This window comes from Rhinolophus ferrumequinum (assembly GCF_004115265.2).
Source record: "Rhinolophus ferrumequinum isolate MPI-CBG mRhiFer1 chromosome 15 unlocalized genomic scaffold, mRhiFer1_v1.p scaffold_54_arrow_ctg1_1, whole genome shotgun sequence".
Classification (NCBI taxonomy): domain Eukaryota; kingdom Metazoa; phylum Chordata; class Mammalia; order Chiroptera; family Rhinolophidae; genus Rhinolophus; species Rhinolophus ferrumequinum.
The window spans coordinates 16,343,415-16,361,606 of record NW_022680357.1 but is presented as its reverse complement, the minus strand read 5'-3'; the positions used below and the strand labels follow the sequence as shown (position 1 = coordinate 16,361,606).

General features: G+C 47.8%; 1 protein-coding gene across 1 annotated transcript; it reads left to right on the top strand.

Moving 5' to 3' along the window:
- The first annotated feature begins 6,271 nt into the window (after positions 1-6,271).
- On the top strand, positions 6,272-17,883 carry ZP2 (zona pellucida glycoprotein 2). Its single transcript, XM_033101786.1, has 18 exons — positions 6,272-6,333; positions 6,425-6,513; positions 7,374-7,457; positions 7,844-7,938; positions 9,722-9,874; positions 10,657-10,698; positions 10,855-11,019; positions 11,800-11,896; positions 11,994-12,175; positions 12,898-13,024; positions 13,959-14,146; positions 14,240-14,331; positions 14,421-14,545; positions 14,706-14,895; positions 16,039-16,174; positions 16,252-16,348; positions 16,801-16,884; positions 17,738-17,883. The coding sequence occupies exons 1-18, from the start codon at positions 6,272-6,274 to the stop codon at positions 17,881-17,883; spliced, it is 2,154 nt and encodes a 717-aa protein (XP_032957677.1).
- Positions 17,884-18,192: the final 309 nt, after the last annotated feature.

Here is an 18,192-nt window from a genome sequence, read left to right as displayed (position 1 = left end):
TGAAGACTTCCATCAACACACAGTAATCGTCTGACCTGAATTGTCACCCAAAGCTTAAGTTCTATAAAAACTGTAGGATCAATGATCACTGGAAAAACCAATCCTAGCTGCCATTTTGTTTCAACATGGCATAATTCACCACAAGGGAGGCACCTGACAGCACCTTTTAGCAGGTCATCAAACACCATCAAAACCATTCAAGCCGACAGCAGTAGGACTGGGAAAACAGGCAAATGGAAAAGCCAAGCACTGTGCTGAAATAAAGCCAGAGGACAGCCACGGTCAAGAACACAGGCTCTTACATCCGGGACTCACAGACATTCACCATGAAATTGGATCCCGCCATTAACCTGGGCAAATGACTTCTCTCTGGGCCTCAGTTTCCTCATCCATAAAATGAAGAAAACATTTTTCCAGTGATTCCTCACAGGGGTGTTACAAGTAATTCCTGCTTAAAATTTGTTAAAAACTTAAAAGTGTGGCGTGTAGTCAGTACTCAGTAAATGGAAATTAGGAGCAAGAGTCTATGGCAACAGAGGCGGAAGTAGAACGGAAGGAGACACTGGTCGTTGGAAGCCTCTCCCCGCTTATGTCATCATTAATGTATAATCACTACATTTTCTTAAACCTTCTCTTTTTCTGCATTTTTCTTCTCAATAACAACAATTGGAACCTGTTTCTGTTGTTGTTTGTTTTGTTTTGTTTGGTCCTGTCCCTTATCATGGTACAGTAAAAAGAGAACATATTTTACCATCACACAGGATTGCATTTCAATTTGTATTCATTTCCTAGAGCTGCCATATCAAAGTATCTCAAAACTGGGGGTGGGGCGGTGGCTTAAACAACAGAAATTTCTTTTCTCACAGCTCTGGAGGCTGGAAGTCCAAGAGCAAGGTGTCAGCAGGGTTGGTTTCTTCTGAGGACCATAAAGGAAGGGTCTGTTTCCAGGCCTTTGACCTTGGCTTGTACGCAGACGGCCGTCTTCTCCCTGAGTCTCCTGTGGTTTTCCCTCTGCACGTCTGTGTCCTAATTTCCTCTTCTTATAAGGACTTCAGTCATTTTGGATTAGAGCCCATCCTGGGGAACTCATTGTGACTTAATCACCTCCGAGAAGGTCTTATCTGCAAATACAGTCACATTCTGAGGTCCTGAGGATTAGGGCTGCACCATGAATTGGGGAAGGGGAACACCTGTCGCCCACACAGCTTTCTACTTAGTAGCTATCAGTGGGGGAAGGGGAGATTTGCCTCAAAGAGCCTTCATTTCCTTTTCTTAGTCCTACCTCGAAAGTTTGTCCAGCACAGGACCTGTACACCGTGGACCTTAATAAAACTCTTCTTCCCTCCTTCCTACAGACCCAAGAAATCACATGGATTTTTGAGAACTGCCTACTCCTTCCCAGGACTCCGTGTGAAATGAAAATGATAAAGGCGTAGATTACAAACCTGCAAGGGGACCCAGAGAGGACAGGGTAGATTACAGGGGTGCTGAGAAGGGGGATTTAACAGAACTGGGCTGTTACTTGAATAAGAGACACCCCTTCAGGGGGCTGAGTTCCAACCTGTTACCCTGATCAAGATTCAAGTTCCACAGTGAGAGCGTTTGTTTGATTGGCATGTCACGTGCCTACCCCTCACGCAAAGGGTGATTACAGGCAGCTTGACTAAAAGTCTCACCAAGATTCTATCTAAAGGGAAAGAGAGTTCCCAGAAGCCACATCATGGTGCCATTAACAAAAGGACACAGGACAGAAAAGAACACACCTGTGTGTATTTTCGCTACTTATGCTTGTGTGTTACATAAGTAGTCACTGGGTCTTCCCCATCAGAAAGCAAACCCCTGAAGGAAAGCGTCTTTGTCTGCACGCTCACAAATGTGCACGCTGCTGCTTTTGAGACTTCGAAGGTTCCTGGTTGCTCAGTAAATGCTCTCATAGGAGATCTGCAGTTTCATAATTAAAAACTGGGCTCATTTTGAAACAGGAATTCTAAATAGTTCTAAATAATTGTCACAGACACCTATTGCCACTATCATGCCGGGTCACAAACCCTCCACACTAAGTGACTTAAAACAACAAGCACTGATTTAGCCCATGAGTTTCCAGTGAACTGGTCAACTCTATGCTCCGCTGACTTTGGCTGGGCTCACTCATTCATCGGCAGTCAATGGGTGGCTCAGCAGGGGACAGGTTGCTCCAGGATGGCCTTGGCTTTGATGACCTGTCTCTGTTCCTTGTCATCGGTCCCCACCCAACAGGCTAGCCTGGGCTCGTTCTCATGGTAGGTGCAAAACGTTAAGAGAGGGAGCTTCGGTTTACAAGGTCTCAAGAGACCTAGTCTCAGAACCGACACACCCACACCGTTCCTTTCACCTTATTCCACTGGCCAAAGCAAGTCACCGGCAGGCCAGATTCAAGGGGAGAGGAGGGCCCTGGGGAGGAGAGTCTGGGGGAGGGGAAGTGGGAACAGGCTGACTGCAAAGATGGGGCGGGGGATGCTGGAAGATTGGGAGACTTCAGAACTTTAACATTTAACATAGTTTATAATCTATCAACTAAAAGGAATTTGCTGATTTGCCAAGGGGACTTTTTCTCTATTTCTGTCTTGACCATTGCCCTGGCTGCTGGCTACGGAGTAAACTGTGTTAATATCTGTATGTGAATGAGGTTTTGTTTAGAACTTCTGAGCCTTCTCTGTCATTCATTTATCTAAAGCTGCCCTATCATGGTATCTATAGGTCGATCAAGCCTTGTATTCCTTTGTCCCAGTTCTTTCTGAATCCATCACCGTTAGGAAGTTCATTCAACTTGGTGGTCTATCTTAGAGAACCGAAGGGCAAAATGACGTTAACACTGTACAGTTCTATTGCCCAAGGAACACCATACGATGATGTTCAAGAACATTCTCAGCACCATAGTCTCATTCTTCCAAGTTAAACTCGCATTTCATATTTGAAAGCTATTTTAAGCCGTATTAGCATATTGGTAGAAGTTTCTATATTTCTTTTTTATCTTATACTCTGAGTTCCAATTAATGCCATCTTGTACTTTTAAAGCTAAGGGAACTTCAAGAGAAGCACGGAGCTTTCAAACACTCCCTACGCACACACACAAATACACACAGAAAAATCACACATTCTTTCCAACTCCTGGGCCTCTATAGATTCTATGGCTTCTATAGATCATGCATATACAAACCAGGTTCCCCTTTATTAGTGAAAATTATTTGGTTATTGTATCACCAGGACAATTCATCAAAATAGAAGTAAATCAAATAAAAAGAAGGCAGGAGTGTTCCATCTCTCTATTCCTGTTTCTAGGGATGATCGATTTATATACATTTATAACCAATAGAGCAAGAGCACGAACCAGTCAGAACCAACAGCAGTTATAAATGCCCAGCTAGTCGGGCCCAGACTGCCTGACAGCCTGCCCTGTCTCTCCCCCACCCCCCGGGATCTCTATTAGCTGTCTGGCCTACCCTCCTAGACTTTTAATGCAAATACACATTTCTAGACCCACACAGGCACATAAATGTACAGACACACGCATTGGTTTTTCCATTTTCTCCTTTTTCTAAAGCTAACTATGGAAACACACTAATTAGACAGCTCTAAAACACTCCAATTTTATGGCGCACATGGTTAATATCAGCATTCATAGATCCAACTGAACCCACAGAGTCACTTTTTAGTAGCTGAAGAGTATCCTACAGATTGTCTAACACTTAGGTTGTCTTCGATTAATGTGTTGACAATTGTGGAAAATAAAACAACAGGCTTGGAATTTAAGAATGAGGAGCTACTGTTGGTAAGAACTGCATTTCAGAAAGCAAGGAGGGCACCTGCGCCAAGGTCAAAACTCTGTGTTGTTTTAACCCGTAACTGCCTAAAACTCCCTCGGAGAAATGCCTGGTGGTTACAGGTGGGTGAGAAGTGGCCGTGTGACACTCAGGACACCAGGGCATCCAGAGAAGAGGAGAGGGAACACATCCAAGTCTTAAATTAGCAAACTTAAAGAGGCTCATTGAAAGGAATGTGGAAGACCTACCTCTGAAAGAGATCCCACTGTCTGTTTAGGAAAACATTAGGGAGGGAGCTATCATTTCGGTCAAGATTGACATTTTTCCCAGTGAGTGATGTGAAACACCATCTCTTTATGGAACAGCCATTCTTCCACATTCTCGAAGCTGGCTGCACCGAACACGCTTGGATCCCGGTGTCCATAGGCAGGGTTGGTTCTCACGGGCCTGGAGCCGCTTGTTCACTGACTGTCCATGCACAGCACGGGTACTCACTCATCTCTGGCAGTCACCGCCTTCACCAGCTCTCCCAGGGATCCTCTTCTCCATGCCTCCCGCTCAGGGGCTTTGTGCCGCCCCTTAGCCTGACAGAATAGCCCGAAGCCCCCGGTTTGGGGCTCTCACCTGAGCTGCCCTTTCCAGGGTAAGCACTCACACTCCAGAGAAAAGCTGAGTGAGTCTGAGGGTGGGGCCTGGGAAAAAGGAGCATCTCGCTACCAGATCTGAGTCTTGCTTCCACACTCCTTCCTCTGTCTTCTCATCATAGCCTTAGCCATCGTGCTAACAAACTGCCTTCACATTTGTAGGAAAGGTGTCACTCTCTGGAAAACATGCCCAGGAGGCGTAACCCTTGTTATTGGGCTTCTCAGAATCTAAACCCTTTCATCATCTCTACCCCCACAACCTGCTTATCCTGGGTTTGGCTCCCTCTCCCAGATTCCACTGAGACATAACCAATTAACTCCAATACAAAGCTTAACAACTGGCAAACACTCATTTTCCTGCCTCCCTCCGTCTGGGTATTTCCCAAATCTTCCTGATTGTAAGACTCACAAATGGTGCTTGTTAAACATCCATTACCCCAAGCCCCGCCCCTGGAGAGCCTGATTCAACAGCTCTGGAGCGGCCCCAGAAATCTGTAATATTGACGACAGCCCCCTGTGACCCTTTTGATCAAGGAAGCCGGGAAACAGTACCTCATCTACAATGTTGTTTCAGACACCTGACATAGGGAGTGGCGATTACTCCTCAAATCACACAAAGACACCACATAAGTCAATAATTGCAAATACCACCTACTTGCAGAGAATTTGGGCATTATATCACCTGTTACAGAACATGGGCTACAGACATCTCGGTGTCTCAGAGAGCGATGAGAGATGCTGAAAAGATACATTGATTGGGTCTCAGAAAATGTGAGTTCTCAATCCGGCCCTGACACTCCATAGTCAAAGCTAGGGCAAGGTGCCTTGCCTCAGTTTCCCCATCCGTAATCTCCCACTTGCTACACACGATGACATTCTTTTTTAGATCACTACTCCCATTGATGCAGAATTTCTTCTTCGAGGAATTTATTCCAAGGAACCAGAGAAATGTACAAGAATATCCATCATGTTATTATTTATAATGATGAAAAACTGGAAGCCACCTTAATATCCATCATTACGGAACAGTTAAACTCTGATTGATTTATCTAGACATGGAATACTATGCAACCTTAAAATGGCGATGGAAATTGTACGTTTGATATGGAAAATGTCCGTGACATGTACAGTAGTAAAAGCAGGTTATAAAACATAGTTTAAGCTTCAACTCCTGGTTGTAGTGGTTGTTTTGAGTGTGATGGTGTTTGTAGAAAAAGTCCATAAAGTTACACACCAAATATTAGCAGTGGTGCGATTACAGGAGACTTTTGCTTTTCTCTATATCCTTCTGTAATTGTCTGCATTTTCTTTTTTTTGCAGTAAGCTTAAAACTTATACTTGGATGGAAATAGTACTTCATCCATTTTCTAAAGATACTTTTCATGCACATACCCAGGGTAATGTCCACAATAGACAGGAGGCTAGGGGTTACTTAAAGGAAAGGTTTGCTACTTACAGATGATGTGCAAAGGAGATGTTCTTTCCTCAGGAAAGCCCATCACCCTCTTTCACTCTACACTGGAGCTGTAAATACTTTGTCCCAAAGAGCCTAATGTTCCCCAGTGTTATGGAGAAAAACAGCAATTCATTCACCTGGAGCCAATTTTAGGGAACTGCTTTCATGGCTGGCCCACAGAGCAGCTGGTGGAACACCCAAACGCAAGCCTTCCAGAAAGCTTTTCTCTCCCCAAGCCCGTCTCAGCTGAGAGGGCTGGAGACATGCAGGTGCCTCCAATGGGGAGGGGACGGGATCCTGTCCCGCTTCCTGCTCTAAAAGCACAGAGCAGCCCACCCCTCTGCCCGGTGGAGCTGGTGGTGCCCTTGGCCATGGCGGGCAGGCAGAAAGCAGGTGGTGGGAGTCCCTCGAGCCGGTTCAGGGCAGACTGGAGGTGAGTAATTCTGGGGACAGAGGGAGGGGACACAATAGCCTTGTCTGCTTAAGTCCGTTCCTTTGTAACTCTCTTCCTCATCCCCTTCCAGCACCTACAGGTCATTTTCTCTATTCTTCACCTTTGTAACTTCGGTGAACTCAATAGACGTTACTCAGCTGGGGATTTCTCCCTTCTCAGGTATGCCTGTTGGGTGAGCGAAATGCCCTTAGCATTTCTTGAGCAGGGGGCAGCTGGGGCGCTTAGATGGCCAGGAAACAATGGGTCGGACGATCTCCACCCACCCTCTTTCTTACCTGGGTCAAGTCACTAGACTTCTCCATTGCTTCCCCATGGCTTGCTAGCCCAGCTAAATGAAAGAGCTTGCAGAAACACCTGCACTTCTTTCTATTTCTCACCGCCTCAAGCTTTATGGCATCCAGAGAACAACAAACCATAGCACTAAGCCCCCTTCTCTGGACAAAGGAGTCTTTAAACACAAACTCAGGCTTTAGGAAAACATCAACATAACAGACAAAATCAGAGCTATTCCACGTGAAATGTGGAGTTTTCTGAGACTTTCAGCTGAGTCAGAGGATGCGGAGTGACAGATGAGAGGCAGAATTTAGCTTTAAAAAAAAGTGTCTTTGGGCTTACCCACGGTGTTTTTCAAAAACTTTAGACTGAAGAATCTTCAGATAAAACTTTTGTTCTCCAGTTCTTCACAGACCTACCCTCCTCCCCTCCATCAGAATCACTGCAAGGTTCCCGCCTGGTTCCTGAGTGTATGTTTGTTAACCCTCACCCAGGTTTATCCCTGGAGCGCTTCGGAAAGCCCAGGCACTTCACTGATACCTTCCTTACAGTTCTTGGTATCTCACATTCTAGTTACGTCTCCGCCACCAAGTTGTGAGCTCCCTGAGGGTAGGGGACAAGCCTTGTTTCTTCCAACTGGCATCCTTCCCTGATGCCTCTTGGAGAAGAGAAGTCACTCGGTACATCGCTGTGGGAGTCGTGCCTCCTGCAGTTCAGAGGTCCTCAATGCTTCCTTTGCTCTTCAGGTACTGTCACTTGCCATGACGACAGAATGATAGTGGAGTTTGCAAGCAATCTTGGCATCAAGAAATGGCACGCGTCTGTGATGGGTAGGTCATGCGTATATTCTCATCGCAGTCTTACTTGGCAGAAAGCCCTTGGCTCAAGGCCAGCCCCATTTTTCTGGTGAGCAGAGTATACATACTCTGGAGTAATAGACATCTACTTCCCATGTTGCCACAGGGGTCCCTGATTTGCGTGATGCTACCAAGAGTGGAAGACCTTGTCTTTCTCTCATCTCAGAATCCCCTGTGAAATTTTTAGCTGCAAATCACAGCCTCTCTCAAAGTTTGGGTCATGTCACCCAATGAGACGATAAAAAAATGAAGTAATTGAAGTACCTTAGAAATGGTCTTGGCTACGTAGCTTTTGTTGACTTGGAAACTGAAATGTGCTTCTTGGTCATCCCCTGTCTGACCTGCTCTGGCTTCTGTAGATCCCTTTGGTCTTGAAATGCTGAACTGTACTTATGACCTGGACCCAGAAAATCTCACCCTGAGGGCCCCCTATGAGACCTGCACGAGGAGAGTGGTAAGTGATTGCCTCTAGGGGTGATTTGGGGAGGAGCGGTCTAGAAGTTACTACTAATAAGCTAGGAAATAAGGGCATAGGCTTTGGAGTAGAGCTGTGGTTCTCAACCAGGGGTGACCTTTTGGCCATGGAGACATTCTTGGTTACCACAACTGGAGGGGGAAGAGGCTGCTACTGGCATCTAGTGGGTACAACTCAAGGATTCTACTAAATAGCCTACATTGCACAGGGTGACCCCCCTCCGCCCCCCATAACACAGAATTATCAGGTTTGAAATGCCAATAATACTTGGTTGAGAAACCGCGGAGTTCAGAAGAGCTATTTCAGAAGGGAAAATTTTTAATGACAGGAGGTCCTCACTGCAGAGTTGGGTGAAATGGCCTGGTAAAGCTGCAGATGTCTAGGACGTACCCCAGACATCTAAGTCCTTAGCTAAGTCCTTAGCTACCCCTTAGCTAAGTCCTCGGCTAAGGGAACCAGCTCAGTACTTTCCGAGTACCCCAGTGATTCCTCACTGAGGCCGGAGCAGGTCTGCTCACAGAGGTTACTTTCGCTGTCCCTAACAGCCTTGGGATTGAGTCCTGGCTCTGCCACTATCTCGGTGTGACCTTGGGAAAGTGAGCTAAGCTTTCTCAGCCTCTGCTGGCCCATCGGACAGTGGGGTCACGGTACCCTCTGCACATGGTATCCACAAACTAATGACGTAAGAATGCCGATGAAAGACTTGGTACAGCCCCTAGACACATGCTCAGACGTGAGCTACTGCGATCTGTCACCCTGCTGGCAATGGGGAGGCTATGCTGGTGCAGGCAAGGAGAGAACCTGCATGCTGTGTAAACAGGTGGGAGAAAGCAGGCGGGGCTAAGCGGTCGGGTCTTCTCTAGGGCCGAGCAACAGCCTGGCCCAATCAAGGTTATTAGGAGCAGGGGAAGCTGCCTCTTTGAGCAGACGTGCTCAGGCCTCAGTGTGCCAAGAATCACGGGGGAATTGGAAAGTCCAGAGCTGGTTCCCTTAGCCGAGGACTGTGGCTCTGGGGTACGTCCTAGACATCTGCAGGTTTACCAGGCCACTTCATCTGACTGCAGTGAGGACCTCCGTCATCAAATTTTCCCTTCTGAAATAGCCCTTCTTAACTTCAGGGAGCTTAGAACTGCATTCCTTTAGAGCAGGTCTGCAAACTCCAACCTGTAGATACCATTTCCAGCCCCTGGCGTGTGTATGTCGGGGGCGGGGGGGAGGGTCCTTGAGCTAAGAGCGGATTTCATGTTTTTAAAGAGTTTTAAAAAATTATTTTAGAAATTATACATGGCCTACAAAGTCGAAAACATTTACTACCATTTAACAGAAAACGGTTGTCTGATCCCTGCTTTGCACTGAGTTCCCTAAACCGGGGAGACAGCCAAGATGGCTCTGGCCAGCACCCAGCACCATGGCTGCTATGGAGGTGCTCACTAAGGGTATTTGAATGGCTTGGTAGAGGCCCTAAACCAGCCAGGACCACGATACTCAGACACAGGATAAATAAGAGGAGAGAACAGAAACTGCACTCCAATTCCTGAAACTCAGGGCGCTGTTCTCTGTCAGTGTACGAGTCCTTCCTGGGATATCTATGAGGGCTAGCTGTAGAGTCACCTGGTGTAGGAATGCGGAACCTTCCAGAACCTGCCGTACTGCTCACTGAAAGGGTTTTGCCGCTCAGCGGGATCAGATGGTATTCTGGAATCGCCTTTCCCCCCACTGAGGGCCCAGCATTTCCTGCTCTGACTATGCCATGTGCACACAGCTTAGCCAGCACCAGCTGACCATCAGGTTCACGGACCACAGTGCTGCTGTGAGAAGGAAGGCTTTCACCTATCAGATCAGCTGTCCAGCTGTGCAAGTAGGAGGAGCCAACGAGCATCCGGGATCCACCGTCTGCACGAAGGATTTCATGTCTGTGAGTGAAGCCGGCTGCCTGCTTCACCCACGGCCGCTGCAGGGGAAACGCGGTGGTCTAGACAGAGCGGGCTTAGGGTCAAGATCGTAACCTGTATTCACTGCTTCTTGGCGGGGTGGCTTTGGATGGATTCTTAAGCACCCTGAGCCTTTGTGGGGAAAAGAACACTCCCCTCATGCGGGGCAGGGGGTGGGGCTCTAAGAATTGCCTGAGAGGGTGGGGACAGTGCGCGGCACATCACACCTGGCAATAGAAAGGCTTTAATTGGTAGCTACAATCACATTAGTAATCCCTTGACCAACTGAATACCTATCATGGGCTGTGCCTGTGTACACAGCTTGGCCAGCACACAGTCAGGACACAGTCAAGGAGCAAACCAGCCCCGTCCCACACACATGGACGTGACAGTCTAACACAGCTGATATTGACAATGGACAGATACCAGAAATGCTCACGCTTGGTTGTAACTGTGACGGAACTGCATGGCTGCACATAATACGTGATTCCGACGGACCCAGTAAAAAGCTGTGCATTTGAGAACCTAGCATCTGAACTCGCAGCTGGAAGGGAGCTTAGACCTTCCGTTGCCTGAGGACACGGCTAGGATTCACGACTGGCCCTGCGCTTGTCCTAACACATGCCACAACCAGGCCTCTTGGTGTAAGAACTACGAACTACACAGCAGTTGCTCTGGGTGTTTCCCACATGCTGTCAGGTAGCATGACTCAAACTCTCCCCCAAATCAAAGCCTCACGTCACGATTTTTTTTTTTCTCCTTCCAGTTTACCTTTCAGGCTTTTCCTGGCATGGCTGATGAAAACACGGTACGAAAGTAATTTTTTAAAATTACAGACCTGAGTCACCTTGTTTTGTTGGTTAAAGGTGACATCACTTCAATCCTGATTAAAATATTAAATAGATGACAATAGTCTTGAGGGTAAGGGGTGTACCAGCCCTCTAAATGAAACCTCTGATTTTAGGAAGCCCGACATCCGATGGGATGGGCCATCGAGGTGGGTGATGGTGCCAGAGCCCAAACACTGACCCTGGGGGAGGCCATGACACAAGGATATAATCTCCTGATCGACAGCTACAAGATGACCATCCAGGTGTCATTCAATGCCACTGGAGTGACGCACTACACGGTAGGTCTGAATGTCCCTGTACTATTAATACCACCCAGGCACAGACCAATGCTTTTAAATCCAAGCGTGGTCTCAATCATTTCACCAAATCAATTGAGAAGACAAGTTATTCAACAGGTATCTTAACACCTACTATGTGCCAAGCGTGCACTGAGTACTGAAGATACGCTGAACAGAACGAGATGGTCCTTACTTTCCAACCTGTTCTCCCTCTTCTATACACACTAGTGTAGAGCTAGGTGCTACTAAAGTCTTCTTTGAACCACGGTGTTCTGTTTGTGATATCATTGTCCGAAATTGTGTCTTACAGTAGGTATGGGTGCTTTGGGGGCCACCAATCAAGACACTAGTTCAATGACTTAATGTGCCAAAGTCCTTAGAATCGGTCTGGACACCTAATTGGTCCAATGTCAGTCATTTGCACGAGAACAACCCTGTTACACATGGAGCATAAACAGATGGCTGAGTCTTGTAAACATTCTCTCTGAAAAGTGATACCGTAAAATAGTCATAAGAACAGCTTTTCTCATATCTGCCTAGAAATGATCAGCTACAGGTCATGTCGGTAGACAACCCTAGCTTGCCAGATGTTATGAAGTACAAGATTTTAAAACTAGAACAGCTGGCAGAACAATCACTGGAAAAAATGCTTAAATTCTACTTGGGGCCAAACAGTGCCCAATACTTGAATATATGCTTGCCCCGGCTATTCTTCTAGCATTGTTTAGAAATTCCGTTAAACCAATGTCTTTGAAAATACTCCTCCCCCAACGTCCCCAGCAAGGTAACAGTCGTCTCTACACGGTGCCTCTGAAGCTTATCCACATAATTCTTGGACAAAAGACCATCTTATCGTCACAAGTGACTTGTGTGACAGGTAAGGCCCCAGGAAGCAGCAACTCCAGTTGTGGGGAGACATCGTTCGTGGGCTTAAAAAGCTGATCACAGGCCATTTTCTCGGTCTTTCCTTCTAGGTCCCATGACCTGCAATGCCACACACATGACTCTCACCATACCAGAGTTTCCTTGGAAGTTAAAATCCGTGACCTTTGAAAATAGAGACATTGCCGCGAGCCAGTTACACCACAACGGGATTGATGTAGAAGCCAGAAATGGCTTGAGACTGCACTTCCGCAAAACTCTTCTGCAAACAAAAGTACGTTCCATTCCCAACCACTGAGCTTCAGGGAAGCCTGAGGGGAAGCCCAGTCTTTTAGGTAATCCTGACACAGCTGAGGACTTGTCCGTACATCATAATTGCCAGTGTAATAGATTCAAACGCCGAAAGGTCTCCTCTGATCACTTTGAGGAAGTGAATTCTTCAGCGACTGAAATTCACTTGCCAACAACCAAGCCTCTTGAACCTCTGTGATGGAAGCTTTCCCATGTGTTTCTCAGCTCACTGAATAGTACAAGGTGCTTCCAAGTTTCTAATGATGAACCGCTACCCATATGAAAGACAGAACAGCTCAATCCAAACAAAGGGGTCCTACACTGTCCTCACTGAGCCCACTACCTCAGTGACAGGTGCCACTGTCAGGGTTACCAGAGAGCAAGCTTAGGTCAGGGTAGGTGTGTTTTGCGATAACATCACATCTGTAGAATCCTTTTTACTCAGACCTGGCTTGGCAGGTACTCCGCTCGTCCTTGGAATTTGATCTGGTAATTCAAGCTTTAGTGTCGAGCACAAAGAGCACTGCCGTGTGTGTAGTTGAGGGCATGAGTTTAAAGCAGTAAACTCCCTGCCTAGGGAAACATCCTGACGCGCAGTAGGGATAGGGTCTCTCGTGAAGCCTGGAGAGGGCCCTGTGGGTATCCCGTGCACGTCCTCCAGCTCCACTGGCTGTGCCACTAACGGGCATCCTCCTCTCATTGTAGTTCTCGGAGAAATGCCTGCCTTATCAGTTCTACTTATCTTCACTCAAGCTGACTTTCTACTTTCGAGGGGAGATAGTATCCATGGTGATTCATCCTGAGTGTCTCTGTGGGTCACCAGTTTCTATAGGTAAAGACCCCCCTTTTTTTAAACATTTTTTATTAGTTTCAGGTGCATAACCACCCCCCCCTTTTTTTTTAATGGTTTCTACATTCTCTGTTTCTTCCTGAGCCCTTCTTATGCATGTGGGGAAGTATATCGAAGTCTAGACTCTGTATTGTTTACACGTGGAGGAAACGAAAGACTGGTTAGATCACAAGTTACCTGTCTGGTTGCTATGACAGGGCCCCAAGGAAGATAACACTTCCAAAATATACGTACAGGTAGCTCTCACTATAACTGTTTCATGTTTGAGTAACCTGGATGCATTTCGTGATAGGAGCCTGAGCCCACCATCTAAATAAAACTGCTTCAAACCTGTAACGAGAGGGACTACAAGAGTTTCAGATTTCCCCCCAAACTCCTGCAAATTCCTCAGAAAGAATATGGAGTGGGTATCTCTTCTTGTCCAGTGTTGCCTCAGCCCCTGTGCATCTGTTATCCGCTGATCTGTCTCAGGTCAAGCCAATTAGGAAAACTTAGTTCCTGCCTCAGTTTCTCCCCACACCACCCAGGATTTGCGAGTCTTGAAAGAGGCGACATAGTGACCCAAGGCGCTCCACTTTAAGCCAGGAGTCATCTGACTCTTGAAGTCACGTCAGCCCCTCGGCAGGTTTGGTCACGGGGTTCTTACCCACATGGTGCTTCTTTGCATGTCTCTGCTCCCTCTTTCTTCTGATGGAAAAACCCTTCTTTTCATACACAGCAGCGTCACTGTCGCCCAGACACCTGTTATCTCCCCTTGTAACTCAAGCTACTTCTCCAGGCACTTTCCCCAAAGACTTAAGACACATTTTGGTGCCTCCTGTGAAAACCCAAACGTTCTCCTCAGCACACTTCAAGGTTGGCAGGTGACAATATTCATGTGGCAGACAAATGTCGTTCCACTCTGACCACTATCTAATCACAGGTGAGCTGTGTACTCAGGACGGGTTTATGGACATCAAAGTCTACAGCCACCAAACAAGACCAGCTCTCAACCTGGATACCCTCAAGGTGGGGGCCTCCTCCTGCCAGCCTACCTTGAAAACTCCATCTCAGGGGCTGGTACACTTTCACGTGCCCCTGAATGGATGTGGAACCAGACATAAGGTCAGTAGTGGCAGACAGCAAAGAGGTTAAGACTTATCTTTGGGATAACTGGTAAACCACTCTCTCTAACCTTTCTCTAACTTCCTTTCTAAGTTCAAGGATGACAAGGTCATGTACGAAAATGAAATACGCGCTCTCTGGGCAGACCTTCCTCCAAGCACAATTTCCAGAGATAGCGAATTCAGGTGTGATACAATTGCTACTTGTTAAGCTCCAGGTTAAATGCAAGCCGTCGTTTCACCTCAAGTTCTTCGTACCCCAACAACTCTTACAGAATGACAGTGAGGTGCTATTACAGCAGGGATGACGCGCTCACAAACTCCAGTGTTGGAAGTGTCCCCCCTCCAGTGGCCTTAGCGGAGAAGGGCCCGCTCGCCTTCATCCTGCAAGCCTACCCCGGTGAGACGTGACGACCTGAGGAATGTGCTTCCGGGGAGTCTTCCCTGAAATGAATGCTCTGGGGCCCCCAGGCTAGGCAGTAGCAGCGGTGCTTCCACGCCCGCTGCCACCATCACCTAGAGGCCCAAGGAGGTTTCCATTCCTTTCTATGCCATTTCAGATAACTCCTACCTGCAACCTTATGGGCACGACGAGTACCCTGTGGTAAGATACCTCCGCCAACCGATCTACCTGGAAGCGAGGGTCGTGAACCGGAGGGACCCCGACATCCAGCTGGCGTTGCATGACTGCTGGGCCACGCCCACCATGGACCCCGCCTCTCAGCCCCAGTGGAATATAGTCGTGGATGGGTAAGTGCTGCCAAGGCAGCCAGCGAATCCGTCAGACTGCCGGGGAAGAGACAAGAAAACCCTCGTGGGCTTCAGAGGAACACGAGGTCACAAAGGCCCTGCTTTCGGTTCTGGTTTCTTAGGAAGCAGGAGACTAGTGACGTGACTCATGCTTTCCTATTACCCTTGAGTCTAAAAGAAGGGGATCATTCCCCAGGAAGTCAAGCTCAAAGACTCTTTATCTGGAGAGAAAACAGAGCTCGGGGTCCTATCCATTCACCGAACGCCCACTGTGTACCAGGTGCCACGTAGTCCACATGCATGTTTGAACCTCTTCACCCCAGGAGACACAAGGCACCTCACTTCATGAGGAAGATACCCAGGCTTGCTGCTTAAACAAGTGGCCCAAAGTAATACTAGGCAAAGGGTGCTCCCAGGTGTGACCCACATACTCACGCAGTTGGTCCCCTCAGCTCTGCCTGCGGGGGTCTGCACCTACACAGGACCACACCTCACCTTTCTCAAAGCTGCTGTCGTCTGTTGCTAAGCTCTTACCCTCCAGGTACACGCCTGCCCCAGGACCATACAGCCAGTGTTCTCATGCAGCTCGTTCCTTTGCTCCATTGAAGACTTGGCAAGCGTCCCTTCTCTAACTCTCTTGTCTCCTTACCCTGTTCTAACTCTTCTTTCCTTCTTACCACTTATCATACTCCTTTCTTGGTAGGTATCACCCTCTGCCCTCTGCTAGCATCTAAGACACAAAATGACAGGAGTTACCTCCTGTGTTTTTTTTTGGTCACTGACATATACTAACTGCTTGCGACATAAGAGGTACTCAGACTAGTAAGAAGAATTAAGCCAGTGTTATCTGAAGACACACATACAAAACGTATAGCTCTTGATGAGTTTAGCTGGTAGACAAATAGGTACTTAAATTGTATTACTACAATTGTAATAGTAGAAAAAAATACTAGCACGTACAACTTACAATTTCGTGAATACTGCTGGATAGGCCAAGTCAGAAATATGCTAGGTAGGTAAAATGTACAGGTGGGAGGTACACCGATAGTCCTGAAGGTGTCACAGGTGACTGCATTTGGGCAAACACTGGGTCAGCGTCTGGCGCGAGCGTGGCTGACGTCCTCCCTGGTCCCTGCCTCCCAGCTGTGCGTCCGACCTGGACAACCCCAGGACCACTTTCCATGCCGTCGGCCCCTCCGTGACCCACCCTAATCACTTCCAGAGGTTTGCTGTGAAGACCTTTGCCTTCATGCCGGAGGGCCAAGTGCTCTTCAGCCTGGTAAGTGATTGACGAGGCCGCGGGACGGGCTGCATGTGAGGGCATAGATCCCACCCACCTCTCCTTTCCACCTTCAGGTCCACTTCCACTGCAGCGCCTCCATCTGCACCGAACGCGCCCCTGACGCCCCTCTGTGTTGTGTGACTTGCCCTGTGTCATCCAGAAGCAGGCGAGGTAAACACGTCAAGTCCTCATCCCTGCCAGGTTACTCAAAAACAAGCCTCATCCTTTCAGAACTTAAGTTAGGGTGAAAGCCGCGTGCTTCCCCGAGTCCCAAGAGCCCAAGACCCCTTAGGGCAGCCCGCCCTCCCAGAACGAGTCTGCCATGGGCGCGCTCTCGGGCAGTCCTACCAACAAGTTTGTTTCCACACGTGGGCTGCCGCCTGATCTTTCGCAGACCTGACTCTGAAAAGTTCCTCTGCCTGAGTCTACATAGACTCGGGACTTCACATGCTTGGAAAGCTCCTTGAGAATGCATGCTGTCTTTCCAGTAGGGTGTACGACCTATCCTGCCAAAGCAGGCACAGCTACAAAGGAGCTGGGTGCCATGCAGATCTGCTCTAGGACGTCCATGGTCTTACCACTCCTCAGACTTCCAGAGGTCAAACTCTATTATCTGTGTCCAGCCACAGGGGCCACTGAGGAAGAGAAAACCACAGTAAGTCTCCCGGGACCCATCCTCCTGTTGCCAGATGGCTCTTCAGTCAGAGGTATGGATTTAGTACTTCATGGACTCAAGTTCATGGCTTCATGTCAAAGTTAATTATGTATAAATAACACATGTTCGTTGTAAACTTGAGAAGAAGAAAAGACAGTCTCTCTTCCCCGGGGGTAGCTTCTGCTATGTTTCCCTTTTAACACATGTGGGACCATATGTTCTATAACTGGTTTTCTTTAAAAGTCGGGTTAGCCATCCAACAGCTGTGCGGAGACCTACCCCCACTGTTAATAGCTAAATAGGAGTCCATCTAGGTTATTTCTAGTTTTGTCACTAATGCCACGTTGGGATCCCCTTAAATCTTGGCTATAAAAGGACTTCAGGATGTTTCTAGAAGTAGGGCTGATAGAAAGCAAGTGCCTTGCTACTGCCAAACTTGTTTCTGTCAATATGCCATATCCTCACCCTAGGTGGTCTTAATTTGCGGCCTAGAACTTGAAATTAAGCTGCCTTAAATCCCTAACTACTTATCTGCAAGAGACCACACACACTCGGGACAGCTCCCCAGATCTACTGGTGGCAGGATGCTGTGTTAAACAACATGCTGGGACGGCAAGGTCCTTTCCAGGTGTCAGCCAGTGGATTTTAGGTCAGCAGAAGCCAGTGGGGATGGCAGTGGGAGTGGAGCTGAGAGAGGAGGAGGTTGGCTCCAGTGGTAAGAAGATACCTGCTTGCAATCTTCCCCAATGAGTGCTCTGAGGCTGAATCTCGCTCCTTCCCAAATAAGGCCTTTGAGGTTTCATTTTGCTTACATACGGGGAACCTTTACATGTAAAGCTTCAGCTTCAACTTAGGCTTTTGATTTAAATGTGATCTTAAGACCTGAGTATCTGCTTCCTTTCCAGATGTTGTAGATTCTACAGGGCATGGGACTGCTGGATATGTGGCTTTTAAAACCATGGCGGCTGTGGTTGCCTCGGCAGGTGTCATGGCAACTCTAGGCCTCGCCCTTTACCTGAGCAAGAGGAGAAACATGATGTCAAACCACTAACGGGATTTTCAAATAAAGTGGTTGGAGTCAGCCTCTTGCTTCTACCTTCTCATTAAGAATAGATGGAGTTCGAGGATTGTTTCTAGGCAGTCGTTCTCCTGCAGAGTGAGGTCGGTACCTTTCCACAATCCTCGGGGCAGGCTTTGGTGTGTGTGGATGTGAATAAGGAAATGGATGACTGTTGTTTCCTGTCACTTCGTTTTTTCTGATCTCCACCCCCTAAACCGGCAGCAGCGTAGGATTCAGTCAACAGTGGGGCTTCGCTCTAGCCCGCATCTGGAGGTGCATTCAGGTGACTGCCTTCACCGC

Coding starts and splice junctions, on each gene's coding strand:
- ZP2 (XM_033101786.1), top strand. CDS start 6,272: ATGGCGGGCAGGCAGAAAGCAGGTGGTGGGAGTCCCTCGAGCCGGTTC. Junction 14,546..14,705: donor CATCCTGCAAGCCTACCCCG/GTGAGACGTGAC, acceptor ATGCCATTTCAG/ATAACTCCTACCTGCAACCT. Junction 16,175..16,251: donor GCCAAGTGCTCTTCAGCCTG/GTAAGTGATTGA, acceptor TTCCACCTTCAG/GTCCACTTCCACTGCAGCGC.